Genomic DNA, 25,930 nt, shown 5'->3' on the forward strand with positions numbered 1-25,930 from the left:
TCATGCGGTTGTGTATGCCTTATCACCCAGTCAGGTTATACAAGCTCTGTGGAGTCATGGTTGACTTTTCTCATGTGTTCCCTAAGGCACCCAGCACCCTGTAGAACAATACTTGATGCTCAGGGAATATTTGTTGTGTTATTTCTAAACACCTTTTCTAGTGCTCTATTTTTGATGTCATTATTTTTGCTTTTAAATTCTGGATGCATTTTTGGTATCCTGACCCTGCAAGTATGAGATGTCAGAGCTTAAAGGGACCTTCCCGGGGCCAGCCCAGTGGCATAGCGGTTGGGTTCATGGGCTCCACTTTTGCGGCCCGGGTTCACTGGGTCAGATCCCAGGCACAGACAGACACACTGCTCGTCCAGCCATGCTGTGATAGGCATCCCACATATAGAGTGGAGGGGGGTGGGCACAGATGTTAGCTCGGGGCCAATCTGCCTCAGAAAAAAAAGACCTTCAGAGGTTCTATAGCTTGCACTCTTTTTAGAGACAAGAGCACTGAAACCCCAAAGATGAGGTTACAGAGATAATCAGTAGCAGTTACAAGTCTAACATTGATTCATAATCAGGCTCCCTGACTTCAATTTCAGTAATTGTTCCATTAGAACTATATCCATTCTTGTATATCATCATTTCTTATTTATCTACCACAATCATACTTGCCTTCATTACCTATATCCTTATTAATTACCAATCCCTTAAAAGATTGTCTTCTGAGCTTTCTTTACATTTCCTCAGGTATATCTTTAATCCTTATTAAATTTGGTGTGTATTTAGCTAGAACTCTGTTCAGTATCCCACGTCCAGTACTCTGCTTGACATTAGCTACTGAGTAGTAATTTAAAGGATGGATACATGAGAAAGTAAGTAAATGAATGAAAAAACAACTGAGGAATTGCTACAGGACTGTGTTTGGTGAGACTGACAGATATTTTAAGAAGTCAAAGGATTCTTTACCAAAGAGTCCTTTGGCAAAGGATTTAAGAAATCATTGATGTATTTCCTGCTATGATTGTATGCAAAAGAACACAATCTGTTCTTCAATCTATTGAAAATAAAGAAGAGAATAGTCGTCATCTCCACCTCTTTGGTTAACATGGAACATCACTTCTATTTTTGTGGGGAGGAAGAAATAAGAGCCAACTTCCCTTTGAAACATAATGAATACAAGGAAGAAACATGTAAAGGAATCAAGAAAGTTTAGTTGATTCCCAAACTCTCTCTCTCTTTAAATTATGTTTATTATTTTAGAATGATAAGTTGATATATTGGTTGTTTCATGCATGTAAAATTTAAAGAGAAAGTAAAAATATCTAAACATTTAGTATAAAGGAATATAGCACAATATATTTGATGGAACAAGAACATTGAAATTAAAGGCAACTATGGGCTCTGATATATATCAAGTTATATTTATAATTGACTCTCCATTGGATATCCAGCACCATTATGCATACCTCTTGTAAACCAAGGATAGTCTTTCATAATACATATTGAGGATCTAATATGTCCCATATGTGCTGTTAGTTGCATTGGGAGATCCTGACTTCATAGCAGGTATGGATCTCCTCAATTTTAAAAGCAATGTGAGCAGGTTTTATATTATTTTCTAAATATAAAGAACTCCATTAACTGGAGATCATTACTACTAACAGGGATGCAAATAAGGTTCAACATTTTTCTCAGCAACTTGGAGTTATGAGTTTAGGGTGCTGACTTGCCAAATTTTAGGTTGAACTAAGGCTGGCAGGGATAACAAACACAGAATCAAGATAAAAGTGATCAAAGGGATGAAGCCAACCTGCACCACAAAAAGAAACAAAGAAAGAAAGAAAGAGAGAGAGAAAGAGAAAAGAAAGAGAGAAGGAAGAGAGGGAAAGAAGGAGGGAAGGAAGGGAAGAAGAACTTTGATTCTGGTATACTTTTGGGTCACTGGGTCAAGGTGATAAGGAGGTAGCTGAGAAACTAAACTAATTTCAATCTCCTTTGGTGGAATAAAGTAGGCGTTAGCCTTTTCTTTTTCCTATGAAGCCATATGGAGAAATGAAAAGCCAAGAATCTCTAGAGAAGGATGATCTGCACCTGCTCCCATTCTCTGAACTCACACATCAAACAATTACCTAACTCTCTGAGCCAGTTTTTCTAAGCGTCAAAATAAAAATTCTTGCCCAATTACTTTACAGTCTTCTTCTTACATAATGATATTTCTGAACTTTTCCTGACAGTAAAACATTATGCAAACATTAGATATCATTATTACTCTGCTCAGACTACACAAAGAGTATTATTTTCTAATGTATGATTCCACAAAGGAGACTTTAATAAAGGATGATTTAACAGGAAAGTACCTGAAAACCATGACTTGTTACAAATTCTTTACATAAGGAAAAAAGATTGAGGCTGTGGGGATATGATATTCTTAAGTATCATTGAACTCCATTCCCTGGTCTATCAATTATGAGTGTCCTAACTTATCACGTCAAATCCCAGTCACCATGTGCCCTGTTACCAAACTATACTTCCTGGAGCACACTTAGTATGTGTCTCTTGCCTAAAAATCTTCCAAAAGATTCTGTTTCCTATAAATTAAAGCGTTTAACTTGAAATGTTGTGACCCTTCATAAACTGGCTAGAAACTCTATTCCCAAACTTTTCCCCTTACGATAGTAGGATAATGCAACTATTTGGGATCCCCTAGAAGATAGCATAGTAAGGATAAATAGTTTCCTCTACAATTCCAAAATATCTGCTTTTATGTATATCCCTATCCAACTAAATAGATATATCAGTTCGTATTCTTGTATTGCAAAACAATAAGAAAACCCAATCCAAAATAACAAACAGTACAGAAGCTTTTTCTGACCTGTATGACTAGAAAGACCCAGAGGAAGGCAGAGAGCTGGGGCCAAAGGTTTTCAATGTTCTCAAGTCACCAGATTCATTTGTCTCCTGTCTCCTCAATTATACCCTCCTCCACGACTTGGCTTCACCTGCAGTTTATGTTTTAATGCTATTAAAAATTAATCTGTAGTTTTAAACATGGAACTAAGAGCACGTGTATTTATCTCCTCAGTGAATGCGTTTTTATACAACAGCAGGAAATGAATAAAAAAGTAAGATTTAATGTCACCTCCCAGCTTCCTTAGGCCAGGCTTCAAGGAATAAGAAGATCTCTAACTCAAGGAGGGACAACGGGATATAGCTTCTCGCCATTCCAGACAGGGCACAGGACTCATGGCAGAGGGCCAGGTGGGGTGATGAGAGTTTGCGGTACTCCACTGGATCTGAGAAACTGGTTTTTTTCTGCCAAGGGACAAAAAGTCTCACTAGTGGATGTTAGCAGATGTGACAGCACAAGCACGGGACTGGATGTTCTTCCTGCTACTTCAGACTTTCCCAGGAAAGGCAACCATGGAGCCATGGGAGCCAAGCAGCAATGGGGCAGTTTCTTCTAAGGATTAATTATCTATAGTCACAGCTCTTACAAAGAATGGCCTGGCTGTCCGTGACATGTGAGCCATCAATTCTTCTCAATTATTTTTAAGAATCACATCACATTTTAAACAGCATTTGATCCTAAATGATAATTGCTATATTATAATGAGTGTGTGAGCCTCTGTTTAAGACCTAACAATTTCAAATAATTGAGGGGAGACTTGATGATCAAAGGGAATGACAGGCTAATGTGCATGATCATTATGTAACTATATACCTTTTTCATATCGTATACTGCCAATTGTACCACAGCAATGCCTGTGCCCTATTTTTATAAGACTTAGCTAAAAAAGAAAGGTTAGCTGGCTATTGAAGTAAAGTGAGTGAGCAATAATGGAAGTTTGGACTAGGAGGTACAGTGAAAGTTAAACAGGAGATACATGTCTAACCGTAGAACTGACCGGACTTGCCAATTGATTGGATGGAAGGGAGAACTTAACAGACAATATGAAATCAAGAATGATCCTTTTTCCTCTATACTCGTCATCTTCAATTATCTCCTCTCCTTTGAGTCTTGTTATCCTTCTCTGTAATATTTTTACCAGAAAAATTCACAGAAAATATTAGTTGTACTTTCATTTTGTTTCCCACTGACATAGACATAAATTTCATTCAGAAAAAGTCAAGCATCAGATTTAAAATAAGAATGATGAATGGTACTCAGTGACTATGGGCGCTCTCCTTATTATTAAGATTATCTTTCTTTGAATCCAAGCTATTTAGATAAACATAGCATTAAAAGTAACCTGAAACACTGTAATAATTCACTAAAGATTTCTAAGTTTAGAAGAGGTTGCCTGCACAAGAAAAATTGTCACGTTCATTAGAGCAAGAGGGAAGAAGCAAAGTTGATCAAATGGTTTTAAAAATGATCATTTAGTTCTTTGAGTGAAAATAAAGTCACTTAAATTAAACAAATTTCCTGTTCTCCTTTGTCTTTCAGTTAGCTTCCAAGTCTGCGAAATATAGTAAACAAATAAAAAAACTGCTTAAATTCTTTTGATGAAATCATTATTACATGCAGTCCATGACAATTATTAGTAAAGAGGAACAAAAACTTCCCTTCAAGCCTTAGGTTAAGCCAGCTGTCTCCCTGTCACTCTTATCTGGGCAGATTCTTTTACCTGAATGATTTCTGGACTAGAGTATCTGTATTGTGAGGAAAGCTGATTATCTATTCAGCTTCCGAAGATCTAACAAGTTACAAGCACATGGAAAATAACAAAGCATTTTATATATTTCATAATGGCAAAAGGATTTAAGGCATTCTCAATTCCACGTCTTATGTCCCACAGCCAACCTCAATACTGGTCTAGTTCAGGTAATCGTCATTTCTTGATGATGGTGATGTAATTTCCAGTCTTCCTTCCAGCCACATACACACCAGACCGTACCACTCTCAGGATATACAAACCTTCAATGGCTTTGTATACAGTTTCAATCAGGATGGGCTGGGTAGTGCTGCAGAAACAAAATAGCCCCTAAATCTTAGTGACTTAAATAGTATATGTTTATTGCTCACTCATGTTATATTTCCATCACAAGTTGGAGAGGAACATTGCTGCACGTTACCTTCAATCAAAGATCAAACTGATGGAGGTTTCACCATTGAATGAATATCACCATAGTAGAAAAAGGAAATATGGAAACATCTTTGAAGCTTCCATCTAGAAATGACATAGATTGATTCTGCTAGCATTTTATTAGCTTAAACAAGTGACATGGTCATTAATAACTTTAAGAAATGGAGAAATGCAATTCTACCATGTGCCTGGAAGGAGGAGGACAGGAAATATCTGATAATACCACATAACATCCTTCTAGACCAAAAATTTAATTCACTCTCCTTAACACCTGCAAGCTATACCTACCCTTCTTCCCAAAAGAGATACCACAAAGGTCACATCCAGTCATGGCATTTTTCTCAAAGTCTGCATCTCTCCACACAAGGGATGCTTCTCTTGATCTTGTGATCTACAAATTAAAACAAGATTTTAACCCTACACAGAGTTAATACAAAACAATAAAAGAGGAGTTTGATAACTGCAACAAACAATGTCAGTCAGAATGGGGGAAAATGGAAGACATATATCAGGCAGTGGTCCATAGCATTTCTGAAATCCTGCTAAGAAGACATGGTGAGATACCCCCTATCACGGGGGTGGAGATTGTTCTCTGGTTAATCCCTGATTTTGTTCCCTTTTTCATTATTCTCTGTGACCCACAGCTCTACCCTCTGAGAGAAACTTCACTTTAAAGTATATATATATATGTGTGTGTGTGTGTGTGCATATTTCTCAGTTATCACTGAAGTTGCTAAGTAGAGACTATGCTCTCTTTGAAGATGGAACAGCTATCTAAGCTCAGGACCATACACAGTTGTGAGTTTCAAATGCAGTCAGACATCACTTAATGACGAGGATATGTTCTGAGAAATGCCCCTTAGGTGACTTCATCATTGTGCAAACATTATACAGTGTACTTACACAAACCTAGATGGTATAGCCTACTACACATCCAGGCTATATGGTACAAGTCTTAGGGGACCACTGTCATATATGCAGTTGGTCATTGGCCAAAATATCACTATGCACCTGACTGTAATTTTAAGTTTTAAACAGTCACAGCCTCTTTTAATCCCGGCTGATGTTTCAGTTTTCTTTTTCTTTTTGTTTTCTGAGTAGCGTGACACCCTCAAAAACATGGTTATCTCATGATTTATTTGAATCCAGTCCATTCCTAATACCTCCATATGTTGTCCTTTTTTCTTTCTCACTTCCATAACACCTCTTCTCTATTTAATAGAAGTTACTTTGAACTGATGTTGCTTTGGTAAGAAAGCAATATTCTTTTCTGAGCTATTTTTCCGGGAGGAAGTATTTGCTGGGAGCTATATACTAAATTTGACCCTTACTCTAAGACTCCTTAATCTTTTCAGAGGTTTTAGCAATAGGTGGGATTGTCTTTTGCTTAATTTGACTCTTGCCAGCAGGCTGAGTTTTAAATGGTTTAAATCTCCATGACTCACTTTTTTGTTAGTTGCATGTATGTACCCTTAAACAACATCTCTCCCATTCCCCAGCCCCTGGTAACCACCATTCCACTCTGTTTTTTGGAGCTCTGCTTTTTTTTAATTCCACATATTAGAGATACCATACAGTATTTGTTTTTCTCTGTCTGACTTATCTCACTTAGCATAATGTCCTCAAGGTCCACTCATGTTGCTGCAAGTGACAGGATTTTCTTTTTTCTCGTGGTTAAATAGTATTATATATACCACCTCTTCTTTATCCACTCATCCATTGATGGACATATATCTTGGCTGTTGTGAATAATGCTGACATAAACACAGAGTGCATCAATCTCTTTGATAACCTGTTTTTATTTCCTTTGCATATATACTCAAAAGCAGGATTGCTGGATTGTATGGTAGTTCTATTTTTAATTTTTTTTTTTAAAGATTGGCACCTGGGCTAACAACTGTTGCCAATCTTTTCTTTTTTTTTTTCTGTTTTATCTCCCCAAAGCCCCCCTGTACACAGTTGTATATCTTAGTTGCAGGTCCTTCTAGTTGTGGGATGAGGGACGCCGTCTCAACGTGGCCCGACGAGCAGTGCCATGTCTGCGCCCAGGATCCGAACCCTGGGCCGCCGCAGCGGAGCACGCAAACCCAACCACTTGGCCACAGAGCCGACCCCTATCTTTAATTTTTTAAGGAACCTCTATATTGTTCTCCATAGTGGCTGTGTCAACTGTACACAATTATTCCCTTTTCTCCACAGCCTCACCAACATTTCTTATCTTTTGTCTTCTTGATGATAGCCATTCTAAAAAGTATGAGGTGACATCTCATTGTGGCTTTGATTTTACTTCCCTGATGATCAGTGATATTGAGCACCTTTCCATATGCCTGTTGGCCATTTAGGTGTCTTCTTTGAAAAAATATCTATTTAGTTCCTCTGCCTAGTTTTTAATTGGATTGTTTGTCTTTTTGTTTTGAGTTGTATGAGTTCTTCACAAATTTTGAATATCAACCTCTTATCCAATACATGGTTTGCAAATATTTTCTCCCATTTCACAGTTTACTTTTTCATTTTGTTGTTTATTTTGCTATGCAGAAGCTTTTAAGTTTGATGTAGTCCCACTTGTTGAATTTTTCTTTTGTTGTTTGTGCTTGTAATGTCATATCCAAAAAATCTTGGCCAAGATCAATGTCAAGGAGCTTCTTCCCTATGTTTTCTTCTAAGAATTTTATGTTTTCAAGTCTTATGTTTAAGTCATTGATTCATTTTGAGTTAATTTTTGTGAAGGGTGTAAGATAGGAATCCAATTTCATTGTTCTGCATGTGGTTATCCAGTTTTCCTAACACATTTGTTGAAGAAACCATTCTTTCCCCATTGGATGCTCTTTGCTCCTTTTTCAAATATCAATTAACTATATATACAGGGCTTTAATTCTGTGCTCTCTATTCTGTTCCATTGATCTATGTGTCTATTTTTATGCCAGTACCATACTGTTTAAATTACTATAGCTTTGTAGTATAATATCAAATAAGAAAGTGTGATGCCTCAAAAGTCTTCTATCTCATGATTGCTTTGGTTATTCGGAGTCTTTCGTGGCTCCATAATAATTTTAGCATTGATTTTTTTCTATTTATGTGAAAAAAGCTATTGGAATTTTGATGGGGATTGAGTTGAATCTATAGATGACTTTAGGTAGCATAGACATTTTACCAATATTAGCTCTTCCAATTCATGAACACAGGATGTCTTTCCATTTGTTTTGTCTTTTTTGATTTCTTTCAGCAAAGTCTTTTAGTTTTCATTGTACAGATCTTTCACTTCTTTGGTTAAATTTATTCCTAGATAACGTATTGTTTTTGATGCTATTTTGAATGGAATAGTTTTATTTTTTTTTCAGATGTTTCATGTTAGTGCATAGAAATGCAACTGATTCCTTGTATTGATTTTATATTCTTGAATTTTACTGAATTCATTGATTTGATCCAACAGTTTTTTAGTTGAGCCTTTGGAATTTTCAGTATGTAAGATGATATCATCTGCAAATAGCAATAATTTTACTTCTTCCTTTCTGATTTGGATGCCTTTTACTTCTTTGTCTTGCCTGATTGCTCTAGCTAGGACTTCCAGTACAATGTTGAATAAGAGTTGAGAGTGGTCACCCTTGTCTTGTTTCTGATTTTAGAAGAAAGGCTTTTAATTTTCTCCATTGAGTATAATAAATGTGGGTTTGTCATATATGGTCTTTGCTATGTTGAGGTATGTTCCTTCTATACCCAACTGTTGAGAGTTTTTATCATGAAGGGATGTTGTATTTGTCAAATGCTTTTTCTGTATTTATTGAGATGATCATACGATTTTTTTCTTTCATTCTATTAATATGGTATATCACATTTATAGATTTGTATATGATGAACCATTATATAATAACCTTCCTTGTCTCTTCTTACTGTTTTTGTCTTAAATTTTATCTTGTCTGATATAAGTATATCTACCCCTGCTTTCTTTTGGTTTCCACTTGCATGGGATATCTTTTTCCACTTTTTCACTTTCAGTCTATGTGGATCCTTAATTCTGAATTGGGTCTCTTTTAGCAGCATATAATTGAGGCTTCTTTTTTATCTGTCCAGTCACTCTGTGCCTTTTGCTTGGCAAATTCAATCCATTTACACTTAGAGTAATAATTGATATGTAAAGACTTACTAATGCCATCTTATTAATCACTTTCTGATTGTTTTGTATTTCCAATGTTTCTTTTTCCCTCTTTTTCTGCCTACCTTTGTAGATTGGTTGTTTTCCATGGTGATATGATTTGTTCCTCTTTATTTGTCTTTTGTGGACCTACTCTCGGTTTTTGTTTTGTGGTTACCATGGGGTTTACATAAAACATTTTATAAATAAAATAATCCATTTTCAACTGATAGCAGCTTATCTTCAATCGCCTATGAAGGCTTCAGCATTTTCCTCCTCCCTTTCATGTTACTGATGTCATAATCTACCACTTTTTATGTTGTATTTGTTAGCAGTTTATAGTAGCTATAGTTTTTTTTACTACTCTTTTCCTTCAACTTTTATACAATAGTTGAGTGGTTAGTACACTATCCTAATATAGAGTTACATTTTTCTAAGTCTGACTGTACATTTTTCACTATTACCAATGTACTGTGTACTTTCATATCACCAATTAGCGTCTTTTCATTTCAGCTTGAAGAACTCCTTTCAGCATTTCTTGTATGCAGGTTTAGTGGTAGTGAACTCGGTCAGCTTTTGTTTGTCTGGGAAAGCCTTTATTTCTCCTTTATATCTGAAGGATAACTTTGCCAGGGAAAGTGTTCTTGGCTAGCAATTTTTATCTTTCAACATTTTCAACATGTCATTCCACTCTCTCCTGGGCTGTAGAGTTTCTGCTGAGAAATCTGCTGATGGTCTAAAGGGGTTCCTTTGTAGGTTACCTTTTTTTCCCTGTGGCTGCCTTTGGGATTCTTTCTTTACCATTGATTTTTGACAGTTTCATTATAACATATCTTGGAGATCTTCTTGCATTGAGATGATAAGATGTCCTATTAGTTTCGTGGACTTATAATTCTGTCTTTCTCCAGGTTTGAGAAGCCCTCAGCTATTATTTCTTTAAATATACTTTCTGCACCCTTTTTCTCTTCTCCTACATTTCCGATTATTCTGATATTTATCTCTCTGATGGAATCTAATAACTCTGGTAGGCTTTCTCACTCTTTTTAATTTTAGTTTCTTTTTCTCTTCTAACTACAATTTCAAAATTCCTATCCTCTAATTCATTTACTATTCCTTCCATTTGCTCTGCCCTGCTACAGATGCTCTCTATTGCATTCTTCATCTCATTTGTTGATTTCTTCATCTCCAGAATTTATACTTGTTTCTTTTTTGCAATTGCAATCCCTTTGGTAAAGAAGTCATTTTGTTCATATTTTATTCCTGATTTCACAGAATTTTCTTTCTGAGTTTTCCATAACTCATTGAGTTTCTTCATACCAGTTATTTTGGATTCTTTATTGGTTATATCACAATATTCCATGTCTTTGACGTCAATTTCTGGAGAATTATTGTTATTTTCTTTGTGTGATGCCATATTATCTTGATTTTTCTTGTTACTTGTAGTTATGCATTTCTGCTTTCCCTTTGAAGTAGCAGACACTTCTTCAACTCTTTATCCATTGTCTTCAGCAGATGGAGTTTTATTTCTATTATGTGAGGTGTGTTTTTTTCAGTTTTTGTGAAACTGTATCTGCTGCACTTTTCTTGTTTCCCCTTGAGGGTGAATTTTTAATCTTTTGTGTCTATTCTGGTTCTTTTAATTCACCCAGCTGGCTTTGGAATCCTCTGTTGTTTTCCAGAAGGTGGCGCTATAGCTCAACTTTGTAGTTTATCCCTTGCCCATCAACTGCGGCCTCTTTACTGACTATGCTCCCAGTTTTCCAGAGTACCTTCTCACAGGTGCACTGGGGAGCACGCACAAAAAGCTGCCAGTAGAGTTGAAGGCGATGTGGGTTTAGCATTTGGTGCATTGGGGGTGCCCATGGACCTGGTAGGGAGATTTCCAGGGATGGCACCCCGAGACATTGGTGGGTAGAATTTCTGCTGAGCACAATCCCTTTAACACTGTTTGAAATTCTTATCTGCCTCTTTCCCAATGTCCTCTGTCCCCCCAGGCTAAAGCTCCCACCTTACTACTCCAGGTGCTGGTGGGGAGAAATGGGTTTCTCCAGCCGCATCCCGCCCAGCTAGGGTAGCTGGGTTGTCACGCACCACTTTCCTTTTTCCCTGCGGGAGAGATCGCTTCTGCTGGATAAATCAGCTCCCTACAGTGTTTCCTTAGGGGAAGGGAGGTGCCAAGAAAGTTTCTGTTACCAACTCCACTGTGACTAGATTCCTATTTTTTCTTTTTCCTCCAGTGTTGTGCTAGAGTCTCCCTTCGGGAAGGCTAGACTTCTGCACTGGCTCGTACATGAGTGCCTGCTTAGGCGTAAGCCACCTGACTTTTTGCCCAACTGTGGCAAGAGGGGTCTAGGCAGTTTTGTTGGCTCCGCTGGTTCCACAGCTCAGATGGAGGTTTGTCTGTCTCTTACCAGCTGCATTGGTAAGTGAAATTCCTCTCTGGACTCTTGGAGTAAAAGTCCTAGGTTCCAAAATATCCACAAAGGTGCCTTTGTTTATGTATGATTGTCTAATTTGTTGATTAAAAAGGGGAATAAAAAGGAGGAACATCTTATGCTACCAGGTTGCTATCACTTCTTCCACATATACTTCTTTCTTTTTTTTTTCCTAAGGAGGATTACCCCTGAGCTAATATCTGTGCCAGTCTTCTTCTATTTTGTATGTGGGTCACTGCCACAGCATGGCTGAAGAGTGGTGTAGGTTGGCACCAATATCCAAACCGTGAACCCTGGACGCTGAAGCAGAGCACGGGAAACTTAACCACTATGGCCTGGGGCCATCCCCCCCATATAGTTCTTTCCATACTCCATAGTATCTTGCTTTGTCCAGTGTTACTAATAAATTAATTAATTAAAAATTAGTGAAAGATAATAATAACGGTCACTAAGTGCCTACAATATTGCAAGCCCTAAGAGTTTCAGCTGAATTAACTTATTTCATAATAACTCTAACATCTCATGGTTATTAAGATTACCCCATTTTACAGTTGAGAAAATTGAGGCACGAGGAAAATATATCACTTGCTTATGTTTTCTTGGTTAGTGAGCGGTGAAGCTGGGATATGAACAAGGGCGACTGGCTGCAGAGACCACTCCCTAAAACACTATTGTGGCTGCCTTTCCAATCTAGATTAACACAATCTTGGAGGAAAACTATTTTTTAATGAAAGCATGAAAAATTAACAGTTTTTAGAATAAATTTATTACATATGTCAAACTCATTTTTCCCCCTTTGATGTATTTGGGAGATCTTTTCTTTCAGCAAATTATGATACTGTATTTCTAGAAAATTATTTGAACGCATTATTTCAATATAGTGGCATTTGATGATAAAAATAAGGTAAAAATTATTTTCCTGCATTCATTAAATCTCAGATTGTATGAATGATTTTAATAATGGAACATAACATGAGGTTTTTTTTTAATATGCCTTATATCATGCTTAGACGACACAAGGGCAATTTACTGAATGCTAATTAGTTACTAATTCCATGGAATGCTTTTGAGAAAAAATACATACGTCTCTATCTAGTTAAATTGTATTATATTCTCTAGACCATTGTCGTAAAACTTGTCTTCCCTAACCTATCATTACTAACATTGTTAACCCTAATTACAGCAGAACTGCAATTATTAACTGAATTCTTCTTTAGAACTCAATATTGGGCTTATTTAGTACTGAAGCAGGTGATAAGATCTTTTAGGGGAGGTTTTCACCGTCACACGTTACTACTACCTTGTACAATTCAGAGTAACCAAACAGGAAAGAGAAGTGATTTGTGTTTCATATATATACTGCTGTTCTGAGGAACAAAATAAGTTCATCTCTCTTTGGACATAGAAACATCTTTTCCTTCCCATCTGCTCATTTCAGGTAAAACATTTGCTGCATTATTTAATAATAAGAGCTGTCTACAGTGGGAATAAAACTTTTGTAGTCTTTAATTTTATTCTCAACTTTACAGCTAGTAGATGGGAGTGTATTAATTATTAGGGTTTATATCAAATATTTTTTTCAGCATTGCCTTGGTCCAATATACCAAATAAACCAAAAGATGAATCATGCATGGCATATTGTACTCATATTTGACTTAACACTTTTTAATGGGGAGTAGAGATAAACTGCAGTATATTCAGAACAAAGATATTAGGGAACGGAGGATAGTCAAAACCATGTCATACACAAATTGGTTGAAGGGGGCAGGCTGTCCAACTTTTCGGACAGGATCCCCAATGGGACAATGATAGCCAACATTAATACTTAATAGTCATAAAGAAGAATTAGAGCAAAATTTAATGGGAAAAAGGTGTTTTAAGAAATAACTTCTAAAATAAAAGAATTGTTATAAAAGTAACACTTGGAAATTTTTTAATAATAGTAATAACAGTGGAGAATTATATGGACTAAGAGTAAGAGTGTGATGGAGATATAAATCCATCACTCTTTGGAGTATTCACTTGTATAACTTTAGCGTACAATCTTGCAAATCTGCAACTTGCTTTGTTCTCTGGTACATTAAAAAGTATAATGACCAAGAGAGAAATTTTTTAAGACAAGGTTTTAAACTAACTTCCTCCAACTGGAGACGCTCATCAATGATATGAATTATTACAGATCAACTTCTCCTTTGGTTAGGTCTCAAATTCTTGTCTTTCTAAAGGTATTAAGAAGAATTCCTGGGTTCCAACCTAGCAATGGGTAACACAAGAATAAAGCCTGCATTTGTAGGTAAAGGGTGAGATTGACTTTCATTGAGAAAAACTGTTCATCTGACCAAGAAAATCTGTTCTTATATTCTACAAAATCTCTGCAAAAAGTTATATGAGTCCATTTCTTAATATTATAATAATTTTGTTCATAAAGTAACCTATTTCTATGTACTCATAAATCTCATTAATGCTTCATTTCTTCTCAGAGACAATGGTGTTGGTGGTCATATGCTTCATGTTAGTGCTGCAACAAGCTGCAGGAATGGTAAGGATTTGACTTAGAAGATAGATTTTAAGCTCTAATAATAAGGCTGCCTTACCCATTACTCATGGTGAATGTTACACAGACAAAGATGATGTTTGCAAATCTCCTGGGATGGGGAGCAAAAGGAAATCTTCTCTGGTCATATAATACACCTTGGTTCTCACCAATGCATATATTCACAGTAATCAATAACTTTCTTACTGGTTAAAACTACTAAGCAATAGACAGTAGGTCAGCAGTGAGCATCAAATGTGAAGTATAGCATGAATCAGAAGCATAAAGTAACTCACTGCTTGCCTTATAGAAATCCATTTTTATCATGAGTAGCTTATTCAGTTGAAGAATTTAACATATGCTTGAAGATATAGTTTCTAGACCTACAAAAGTGTATATTTGATATTACAAAGTCCTAAACAGCAACAGTTCAAAAATGAAAGTATAATTTTGGCTTCCAAAGTTTAGCTCACTCCATTTCAATTTAGTTCAATTCAACAACCACATATTTAATGTCTACTATACCAGACACTTGCTAGATGCTAGGGATGGAGCAATAAATAAGATTAACTTGCTACTGCTCACATAACACTTCAGAGTAGTAGAGGATTTATGGGTCAACAGGCAATTTTAAAAGTATGATAAGTGCATTGCAAAGGTACCTATGGGGCTTCAAAGAACATTATTACTGAACATTTGCTATTTTTAAAAAATTCTAAGCACTTTGTATTTATCATCTCATCTAGTCCTGATGATAATACAATTAGTAGAATTTAGACCAGTGAGGAGAGAGGAGAGAGATGGAAAAGGGAAGTATTTGAGGAAAAGGTTATATCAGGTCTGAAGTGTGACAGATAAGAGAGAGAGCATGAGAGTTTGAGCAGAAGCCAGTTTGGAGTATGAAGAAGTAAGAGACAGTCATGTTTGGTGGAGTTAGAAGAGATGAACTGTGGGATGAAGCTGGAGTTGTAAGAGGAGGCTCCAGTCTTATCAGACCTAAGCAATCAGGAAGCGTTCAAATTAGAGACAGATAGAGTCAGATTTGCATTTCAGAAAGACCACTCTATCGTATGACAGAGGGCAACACAGGAGGCAGGGAGACTCGTTGGGAACTTGCTCAGTAATGTAAGTGAAATGTTATGATAGTGGCCTGTGCTTGATTATGGGAATGAGGATCTAATTCCAAAGTAGAAGCTACAGGATTCCGAGATTGATTAGACATGAGATGCGAGGAGAGGGTGACAACATCTGGTTTGCATCACTGGGTCACTGGTGATGCCATTCACTAGAATAGAGGGCACCTGATGATGATCAGGCATAGAAGGGAGCCAAGGATGAATTTATCTGGCGCAGGTAGGTTTCGGGCGAGGCGTGAATGAGATCTGAGCTGGAGGTAGAGGTTTGGGGGTTATCAGCATATAAGTGACACCGAAACTGCAAAGGTGGAAAGTGTATAAAGTAAAAAAGGAAAGAATACTGAAGAATACCAAGATTGAAGGGTGAGCCAGAGGAAGGGAAGCTTAAAGGGAAGGAGACTGAGAAGAAGAAATAGCAACATCACAAAAGTCAAGGGGAAAGTGATTCAAGAAGAAAGATGTACGCAACATTTCCCAATGCTACTGAGACAAATAGCATAAGGAATGAAAAGTTTCCATTATATTTACCATTGATGAGGTTGTGATGGTCTCAGCAAATGCCAGTTCAGTAGGGTTGTGGGGACAGAAGACAGAATGTAGTAGGTTGAGAAACAAGTGGAAAGTGAACAAGTAGAGAAAGATACAAGATTTTAGAAAAATAGGCTATATCCCGCTCCTTGCTAAAAGAGGAAACTCGAAGAAATGAAAGATCTGCCCCGTAAATTTCTACTTCCTCTTACCCTCCTTGACTATAAGAACAAGTAGGTTAGGTGGTGTACCAGGAAAAAGGAAGGCAATTTTATACCCTTGAAGTTTAGTGATTATCATAATTTGACTTCTGTATTTATTTAAAGGGATAGTGAGTTTGACTTCTAAAGAACTGAAGCTTTTACCAGACTAGGAAGTTATTTGAGTAAAACAAAAAGAAGAAAGCATCTTCCATATTTCTCAAAAGAAGATAAGGAAAAACAAGTTTTCCATAGTTGGTTACCATCTTTGTGCACCATGTAGGTAGATTAGTATCAGCACATGGGAAGAAGAATTTTAGCTAAAGTTTAGAAGTGCTATTTCCTAAGTGATCATTGCATTGTAGGTGCCAGTCTCTTGACCTGGAAAGACCCTAGGATTTATTTAGTGTCAAAAGAATTTGTTCACATTCTGGCATTTTTGCTCACTGATTTTGTAAGTTTAGATAAGAGATTTTTAACATGTCTAATTTCCAGGGTCCTCATCTATAAAATGGGCATAGAGTTTTAGTCAATCCTGCCATTTATTCTGAGCAGTGTCCATTAAGGAGTGATTTATTTAGTCTAGAATATCTCTGAACCTTAATTTCTTCATTTTTTCCAGTGGAGATGATAATTCTTACCACAATGGGGTGCTTTGAGAAACAAATTATATAATAGTACTTCCATAAAGTGTAGAAATTAAAATTCTTTCACAGCTTTTTTAAGATACAGGGAAAGAAAATGTGACAATATATTAATGAATGTTATGAATATCCCCAAGGCTGAGTGTGATGGGTCTGCTGCTTAGTACTCACAGTGTTGGCTTCCAGGAAACCCATTGCACATTCAAGGGTCTCAGTTATCATTTGCTTTTGGCTTCTTAATCGTGTGAGCTATAACTTTAAGAGCACGTTTGGCCTTCTGCCCTCTTGTTATTCACATAGCACTTTAAAACATCAGGGACTATTCTTGCTGCTTTGTGTTTGGTAATGGTGTGATTGGAAAAGCAATACTAGTGGATATGAGAAGGTCAATGTGAGGTGATGTCTGAGTAAAAGGATGCATTAGTGCAAAGAAATTAGACACTAATTCAGTTATTTAAGCAAACTTGCCCAGCTTTAGTGATGTACTTATACTCAAATGCTTGTGATCCTCTGAAACTGTATTTTCAGAACGCCTTTAGTGGGGTTTTTTTGCCAAATACTTTCTTTGGGTTTGATCAGTGAGTCAAAAGATGTTATTAGCAAATCCAAGAAATAAAAAAGACATATGAGCACACTGATAGCAAAATGCTTAATGTGGTAAGCTGTTTTCGAAAAAACAATGGTAGCTTCCATATGTTGCCGTCATTATTAAATGAGAGCCTATAAGCATAAACGGTATGTTATCTGTTTATTAATTTGCACTTCTAAGTTTAAATTAATTGGTTTCTGGATATAATGAAAAAAGAGATTCTCCATAATCCAGTCAACCTTTCTGAATCTGTTCTTTCCTGGGTAAAACAAGGCACTTCTTTCTCTCAGAGTCTAGATAAGGATCAGAATTCAACACAGATATTTTCTTTTGTTCCAAATTTATTGAGATATAATTGACACATACACATAATTGTACAACATGTTGATTTGTTACACTTATATATTACAAATGATAACCACCATAGCTTTAGCTAACACCTCCATCATGTCACATCATTACCATTTCTTTTTTCAACCCAAATGTTTTCAGTGCATGAGCATTAATGAAGCGATATTTGTAGAGGAAGGAACAGGGTTGAAGGAACAAAGGTAGAGACCAGCAGCAGTGGAAAGCCTTTCCACTGCTAGGCCTCAGGGACTAGAGGAAGAAATAATGTTATGGAGTTTGAAGCCAAAAAAATGGGATCAAGAATGGAGATATCTACTCCAGAGATGGAGTGCAGAAGTAGGAAGGGAGTGGCAAGAAATGTGCTGACCTCTACCCCATCTCAACCCTCTATTTTCCTACAGTGCCTCCCTTTGATTCACTCTATCCAGAAAGCCTGAGTAAGACAAGTGAGCCCAGGGCGTGCAGACCAGAAAGGTCAGCTCCAGCCCACAGGTCAGGGCACAGAAGGATGGGCAGTACACAGGTTGGGCAGTACAGCAAATAGAGAAGAACCAGCACAGCATCTACTAAATGATTTCTGGGGTTTCTTTCAGCTTTTTCAGTCCATAATTTTTAATGAGTAATTTTTCCATTTTTAAAAAATATGTTGCCCCTTAGTTATGCTCTTATTTAGATAGAAAAGGATAATTTCTGAGGGTGGTTTAAACATAAGTATGCACACAACTCATAATCTCTATAAGATACTGAATACAGTTGGCGGAGACACCCCAGAATGCCACTCATATTGTTTAATCTAAATAATATCTGGATCTACTATAGCCTTCTTACATTTCTCTGTGGTTTTTTAAGCCTGAAATTCTCTGCATTTTGAGTAGATATTTCTTGTTAGATATCATATGGCTCAAATTCTCTTTTTGAGTAAAAGGTTGGAACTATTTTTTTGTTCTATTGGCATTTTCTGGTGCTAATTAGGCCGATGATGAGGACTTTAAATTCTTGCATGTTATAGGATAGGATCGTGTGTAAATAGGTCTTATGGATCAAATTAATCTATTATTGAAGGCAAAAAATGGTGATATTCAAAAGGACAAGCCCAAGTTCCACGCAATTTTATGAGTTAGACTACTTATTGATTCTCAAAGCATGGTCCCTGAGAACCTGTTGGAAAGGCAAATTCTCTCACCCCACCCAGTCTTCCTGAATCAGAAACTCTGGGGGTGGAGCCTGTAATTGTGTATTAACTAGCCCTCTGGGTGAGTTTGATGTTAAAGCTAGAGAACACAAAGCTAAACATTTTTATTAACTTCCACATTGAAATAAAGCAATTGTAGTTCTGTTACTTTGGTTTTCAATATGGTAACATTGTCCTTAGTAACTTTTTGCTTCATTTTAAAGTCAGATATCTCAGTTTCCTCTTTATCAACCCGTCATCTATCAATCCAAATGGAGATTGTTAATACACACAATGACATGAGAAGGATGGTGAAGCCCACTGCTTCCAACATGCTTAAAATGGTAAGTTTTGTCATGTTGATGGATCGTTATCAACTAGCATTTAACCATTTAGCAATGGACGTTAAGCTAGGATCTACATATGTGAAATGCTCTAATCTGTTTATTTCACTAGAAAGTTGACCTATTGGCTGGTGGTTAAATGCAACACCCTGCGTTTGAACTGAACATGTTGATTCTATCATTCTAGGATGAAGATATAATTAATGGACCAATGTTGTGGAAGAAACCCTGTAAATTACCTAACTTGAATAATTAGATGCCAAACTACAAATGAAAACTTAAACTGTATAATAAAATATGGCATATAGGTCTGGAATATGAGAGTCCCACTCTTTTTGGCCATGATCAGATCATATGTTATATAATGTGAACAGATTTGGACAACACATTAATAAAAAGAGCATATACCGAAGATGTCGATTAGCATGGTGCAGAGCCTGGAAACCCAAACACAATAAAGTAGGAGATAATTTGGGCTAAATAAAGAATATCCCAGGAGGATATGATAGTTGACTCTAAGATAATTACTTAATCTGGAGGAGCCTCAGCTTTCTTGGCTATTAGTGGAAATGATACTTCAAACTTTGTTCAATCTTTGTGAGGATTATTAGAGAAATATTAAATATGTAAATAAAATGCCAGTAACATATGGGATGCGAAATAGAAATTAGTTCCCGTTTCTCTTTTCAATTCAAGTATTTAAACTGTTATATGACAAATGAATTAGATTTCCCAAAGGGCTGAGCTAGAATCAACAAATCATAGGTATTTGGAGGCTATACTATACCTCAATAGATTAAAAAAATCTGTGTAGCAATTAATGCTACAGTGAGCTGTCCTAGAAGGTACTGAACACATATTTCAATTATGGTCAAAATGAGTATTTTTTGGAAAGGATTCCTGTAATTAATGGGAAATAGAATCTATTATCTTTCTGGTTCATTCCATTTCTGCGACTCTATGACAGTCGGTTCTTAATCTAGGCTATGGGAAGGAATTTTTCCACTGAGTCTCATGTCTAGCTTCACTTCTGAGAAAGTGTGTTGTGCCAAATGCACAGGATAAATACCTCATGACCGCAATAAGTAATTGGAATTGCCTTCCCAAAGATACAAGATAAGTCTGCTCTATTCTGAACATTTCTTCTCATCTTAGCTTGGGACATTTTTTTTTTCTTCCTTTAAAGGAATGCTAGTAATCTTGGCTTAGCTTGTCTGAATTACGATAATACTAAATCCCTATTTGCATTGATTTTCCTAGATTTTTTTCTATTTTGTATATGAGATAAGGGTGAGCATTTATTTTTCCATACATTTTGTCCTTCACACCGTTGTATTTCATTTAGTATAACACAAACTTACTAATGCTTACTATAACATCCAATGTATATTAACATATGAAGACTACTGCAGATGCAATAGACATTTTGGGGGGGAAACAGCACATATTTAGTCTCATTTCTAGTTAAATAGCCATAGCCCCAAGCTAGAAAAAAAAAGAATTATCACCTGTATTGTCTATCTAAAAGAGTGAGCCTTGGTTTTGAAATATTTATTTTCCTGCTAAGAAGATGGCTATTCTTTTTCCTAAAATGTTTCACCTGTGACCCACATATAGAAAGACACTTCCTAGTAACTAAGTCATTTAGGAAAGCAAGAAATGTATCTTTTGTTAGAACAATGGAAAAATAAGAAATTCGGGAAAATAATTCATCAGATAGGCATTTGTTTTCAATATAATCATCCACATCTCCATTATCTCATGAAAGCTTCGTATTTTCATTTCCAAATGTTTTTCATTTATTTCAAGATGTGGAATCATGAAGCTGCAAAGAATGCTGAAAAGTGGGCAAAAAAGTGCACCCTGACTCACAGTTCTTCCTCCAAACGAAAAATTAGCTGTAAGTCAAGCTTCTCCAGTGAATGATATGTCATTTTATAAAAACTAAAAATTAACTAAAAATCATTGAAGTAGCAAACATGGCAGTTTGAGAAAGGTGATCTAATTTTTGTCTGTTGGTTTTAGATTTATCACCTGTCACACACACACCCTGCTTCTTTTCTTATTGTCCTTCCATCTTTTTTAAACTCTTGTCCTAAAATCTCTTTACTCCTGCTACTCCAAGTCAAAAAAGTAAAATGAGTCTGTAGGGATCAAAGGCAAAAGCTATGAGGGAGGAAAACAACAAAAAATTGTTTGAAGTACTTTTTTCTGAAGTTAAGTCTATTTAGATACTCATCATCCTTATTTAGCCACATGCCAAATTTATTCCTGAAATGCAAAAAAATCTCCCGCTTAACACAGTATTGTCAAAGTTACCAAACCACAAGCTCCTGGTGAAAATAATCATTTCTTTCAGTATAACTTTCCAGAACGTAAGTGTAAGTGGTGTTAATGTAGAATTAAATCTCTATGTAACTTCCGAAGTCCTCAGGTCACCCCACTCTGCCTGTCCATTCTACTCCAACCTATCTTACTCGTTTTTACTAATATCTGGCCAGCCTCCACCTCATCACATACATGCCATTGTCACTCTTGCATCCATGGCTTTGATTTTGTCATTTTCCTACTGGATAACCCATCTCTATCTGATCTATTTGCTCTCTGCTTCACATGTGCTCCCCTTATTTCCTTAGCTGAAGAGCCAGGGATAAAAATTATGTCTGAAACTTTTTTGACTATACCCTGTATGCATATCACGAAGGCATAGCAGATAATCAATACTTGTCAATTCACAGTGTTTATCAGTTTACTAGTGTTACCAAAATGATGACTGTGATTGCATGAAACTACATAATCAGTTTGAAAATGAATTACTGTTTACCTTTAAAAAAGAGCTATTCCTAGGTTGCAGGAAAAGTGATTCCAATTCATAGAGCCAAGCTGTTGAAATTGAAATTGGATATCTCCCATAGGTCAGTTGGTGAAAGATGGCTGCACATCTTTGGGAGGTGATATTGATCCCCAAAACTAAAATGTAATGTTTTAATAGTTTTCAATGAGGATTCTTCACTAGTGGTTTAACTGTTGGTTCATTGTTTTTTCTAATTTTTAGTTGCTGGCTGTGGGGAGAATATACTCATGTCCAGTCGTATCAAATCTTGGCCAGATGTAATCCAATATTTTTACGAGGAACTTAAATATTTTAAATATGGATTTGGACGTACTCGAGCAAATGTTAAAATTGGCCATTACACCCAGGTAAAAATGAAATGACAAAAGCTTAATGTTTCTTGTCCTCTACCATCCCAGAATTACTTTTTCTCCTGAGTTTATCGTGGAAATGCCAAGCAGTCATCTGAGCTATGTAATCTTTATGTGAGCATGAAAGCTCCTCTACTTTATAAAGTATGTGCTACCTGTTAATATACATAAGCATCTGTCTACTATTTCTTGGATACCCACAAACACTTATCTCATCATTGTGACCTTGATTTGCCACAGCAGATTTTTTTAAATGATAGTTCTGGAAGTAAAGTGATGAAATGAATTCGATTATATTTAAGCAACAGTAAATGACCTTTAAACAAAAGTCTTGAAGTCTTTTCTCTGGGCCAGTCACAGGATGAAATGCTAAAGAGAAAAATAATCAACAATATTAGACTCTTATATATCCACTTTTTTTTTTTTAAAGATTTGATTTTTTCCTTTTTCTCCCCAAAGCCCCCCGGTACATAGTTGTATATTCTTAGTTGTGGGTCCTTCTAGTTGTGGCATGTGGGACGCCACCTCAGCGTGGCTTGATGAGCGGTGCCATGTCCGCACCCAGGATTCGAACCGACAAAACACTGGGCCGCCTACAGTGGAGTGCGCGACCTTAACCGCTCGGCCACGGGGCCAGCCCCTTATATATCCACTTTTTAAAATTGTTGAATAGATAATTTTTGTATTATATTAAAATTAAAGAAAAGTTATATTGGGGCACCAGAGATTATCTGCACAAAAACACAACGACAATAAGCTTTTTTTCTTCTTTTCCCTGCAAAAATCAAATTGCTTGTAGGTGACTTTCTCCTCATTGCCCAACACTCCGTTGTCTACATATTTATGAATTTGGGAATGAATCATTGTTATAACAAAGGTATCATGAATGCATAAAGCTTCCTTCGATGTTAAATGAAGCGCTATAGTTGCAAGAGAGATTTTAAAAGAATAATCATCAAGTTTATAGGGAAATTTAAAATATCTGAAGCCTATACTTTTCAGCTTTTAAAATTCCCTTCATTGATGATTTCTAATAAGCAGTTAAGAAACAAAAAGCCAACAGTGTGAACACTATAAATTTAATTAAAATGACTTGATTTTAAACTTTTCACTTACAGCTTGTTTGGCCCACTTCCCACCAGCTCGGCTGTGCATTAGCCTACTGTCCTCACAAGACTTTAAAGTATTTCTATGTTTGCCAGTATTGCCCCGGGTAAGTACAGTGCAAGAGATCCTTTTGGGCATATAGTAGGCCAAGTGGCTTGCACGTTGAACTATAATCCAACCCCTTTCATCAATCTGAGGTTTTAGGGTAGCTTCATGGAGAGCCTTGAAGGCAGGTTTTGAAGAATGGAGAGACTTGGGAAAGACAGGAAACAACAAGCAGTGCATTCTCAGGGGTGATAAAGCCATGGGGATATCGATAGCATGGTGTATAGAGAATGGGCTCTGGGGGCCACAAGGTTCAAATACAAACATTGGCTCTGCCACTCACTAGTTGTGTGACCTTCAGTTCCCCAATAACATAATAACATGGAGCTCCTTTTTTCTTATCTATAAAGAAGCAGTGGCAATACATTTCTTGTAGGATCTTTCTGAGGATTAAATATGAAAAGCTCTGTTAAGTGTCTAGCATCGTTCATGGCACATAATAGATTCTCAATGAAAGCAAATTCATCTAATAAAGAAGTAAGTAATAGTCTGCGTGATGCTAATACCAAAAATTCTTAGGAACCTTACTGCAAACCTGTCTTCTGGCTGCATGCCTTTGGTCCTCTGTAAAGGCAGTGGGAGTAAAGGCAGTAGAGTAGGAGATGGAACCCCATCTCCTTTCTTCTGCATATATTTATATACTACCAATTTACCTTGAAATTGTCTCTGTGGCTTCACCCTTCAAAAATCCCTCCTCTTCTTTCCTAAGCTCTTGAGACTCTTGCTGTATATTCCACTCCCATGGCACAATCCTATATTCCTTACTGTTGTCACTAATTCTGTCCTTCAAAACTTTGATTGCCAGGGGAAACTATGTGAAAAGAATGAATACCCCATATAAAAAAGGAGAACCATGTGGAGACTGCCCTCATCATTGTGATAATGGGCTTTGCAGTAAGTAATATCCATTCTGCATCTTTACTTGGTGATGTCTACATGGACACTGACCTTACTGAGGATGACTGTCTCAGAATCTGCCCTGATAGATATATGCCCCCATTCTGCTTCTGGGTCTTCCTTTTCCTACATCAACCTTTTAGACCTTGGCAATAAAACCAGATCTAAAAATGAAGTGGGAAGTTCAGCTGCCATTTGAGAGTAATGGTGACTAAAACAATACAGACATGAGGTAGTCATTCAGAGCAAAGTTAACCCAAGCCAAAGTGGAGATTAAGTTTCCCTTTAAGTCCTTCTTTTACTCGGTGAGGGAGGGAAAAGGCAAAAGTATAGAAACCAACCAACTACAATATCAGACAGGGTCAGGCCTGATTTGGTTTTGCCCCTAAACAAAAGGGAATATGTAAAAAAGAAACTTAATGTTGTGCTCCACAGAGTGGCTACCCCTTTCCTCTCTTTCACACACACACATATGCACACACATTCAGAACTCAGACACACTCTGCCAATTCCATCACTTGATTGCTCCCTAACAGCTGCATTTCACTGGAAGCAGGCACCTGAAAAAAGAGTGTGGGGCTATTTTAAGAAAATGTTGAAGGTTCCAGCTAGTCTTCTGTTAATCCCCAGACAGTACACACACACATCAGAGCCACTGCTAGTAGAGGATGCTATTCCTTCCTGTGGTTTGTTGAATGGAATGGGAGATGGATTTGTGTTCCCCGTTTGGTACCCTTGTCGCTTTGTACAATCCACTCATCCCACAAGCAGATATGATAGCACACAGACACACACACATATACACACTGGGCTAAATAAGTAACACCTGAAACATATTGGGAATTAAGGTTATTTCTGTTACTGTGCACCTTATTGGTACAAGACAGGAAAATTTATTTGATTTTATAAAGCTCTAGGTGTGTAAACTCTATATCTGCTACATAAGGTATGTCTGTTAAGCCGTTTAAAACTGTTACGTCTTATTATGTACTGAACTTTAAATAACAGAATGTCCAGAGTAAGTAGATTTTCCCTGAGATAATACAGTTTTGGGTAACTGATAGTTTCATCCAAGAAGCAGCGTTTTATTTGCCTTTTATTTCATTTTAGCCAATCCCTGCATGCATGTGAATAAGTACTCAAATTGTGACGACTTGGTCGGAAAACACGGCTGTGCTACAAAAGACATGATGGAAAGCTGCCCTGCCACCTGCAAATGCCCCACAGAAATAAGATAGAACATCTTTAATGGTGCAGTTTCTTCTTAAGAGCAAAGTGACTTCCCTTAAAAAAAAATGACTGTAAAAGTTTCATATCTTCTTTTATCAGTTCACACGTTTTGAAAAAGTCTTCTATCGAATACATCCTCTTTCATGAATTAAATTTGATAATATCTGAATTTTAAAAGGTAATAAAAACAGTAAATTCAGTAACTGTGAACTATAGATATGAATGTAATGTTGACTGTAATAAATT

The 25,930-nt window shown here is 36.7% G+C and overlaps 1 protein-coding gene across 1 annotated transcript; it reads left to right on the top strand.

Annotated features, from left to right (window-relative positions):
* Nucleotides 1–11,599: 11,599 nt before the first annotated feature.
* On the top strand, nt 11,600–25,692 carry LOC124226485 (cysteine-rich venom protein TEL1-like). Its single transcript, XM_046639814.1, has 8 exons — nt 11,600–11,632; nt 14,126–14,184; nt 19,022–19,141; nt 20,951–21,041; nt 22,197–22,342; nt 23,464–23,558; nt 24,363–24,451; nt 25,565–25,692. Exons 2-8 carry the CDS (start codon nt 14,131–14,133, stop codon nt 25,690–25,692), a joined length of 723 nt encoding a protein of 240 aa, XP_046495770.1. The 5' UTR covers nt 11,600–11,632; nt 14,126–14,130.
* The last annotated feature ends 238 nt before the right edge of the window (nt 25,693–25,930 follow it).

The sequence above is a fragment of the Equus quagga genome, chromosome 15 (assembly GCF_021613505.1).
Source record: "Equus quagga isolate Etosha38 chromosome 15, UCLA_HA_Equagga_1.0, whole genome shotgun sequence".
NCBI lineage: Eukaryota > Metazoa > Chordata > Mammalia > Perissodactyla > Equidae > Equus > Equus quagga.

Coding starts and splice junctions, on each gene's coding strand:
- LOC124226485 (XM_046639814.1), top strand. CDS start 14,131: ATGGTGTTGGTGGTCATATGCTTCATGTTAGTGCTGCAACAAGCTGCA. Junction 14,185..19,021: donor TGCAACAAGCTGCAGGAATG/GTAAGGATTTGA, acceptor TTCATTTTAAAG/TCAGATATCTCAGTTTCCTC. Junction 22,343..23,463: donor AAATTGGCCATTACACCCAG/GTAAAAATGAAA, acceptor TTTCACTTACAG/CTTGTTTGGCCCACTTCCCA.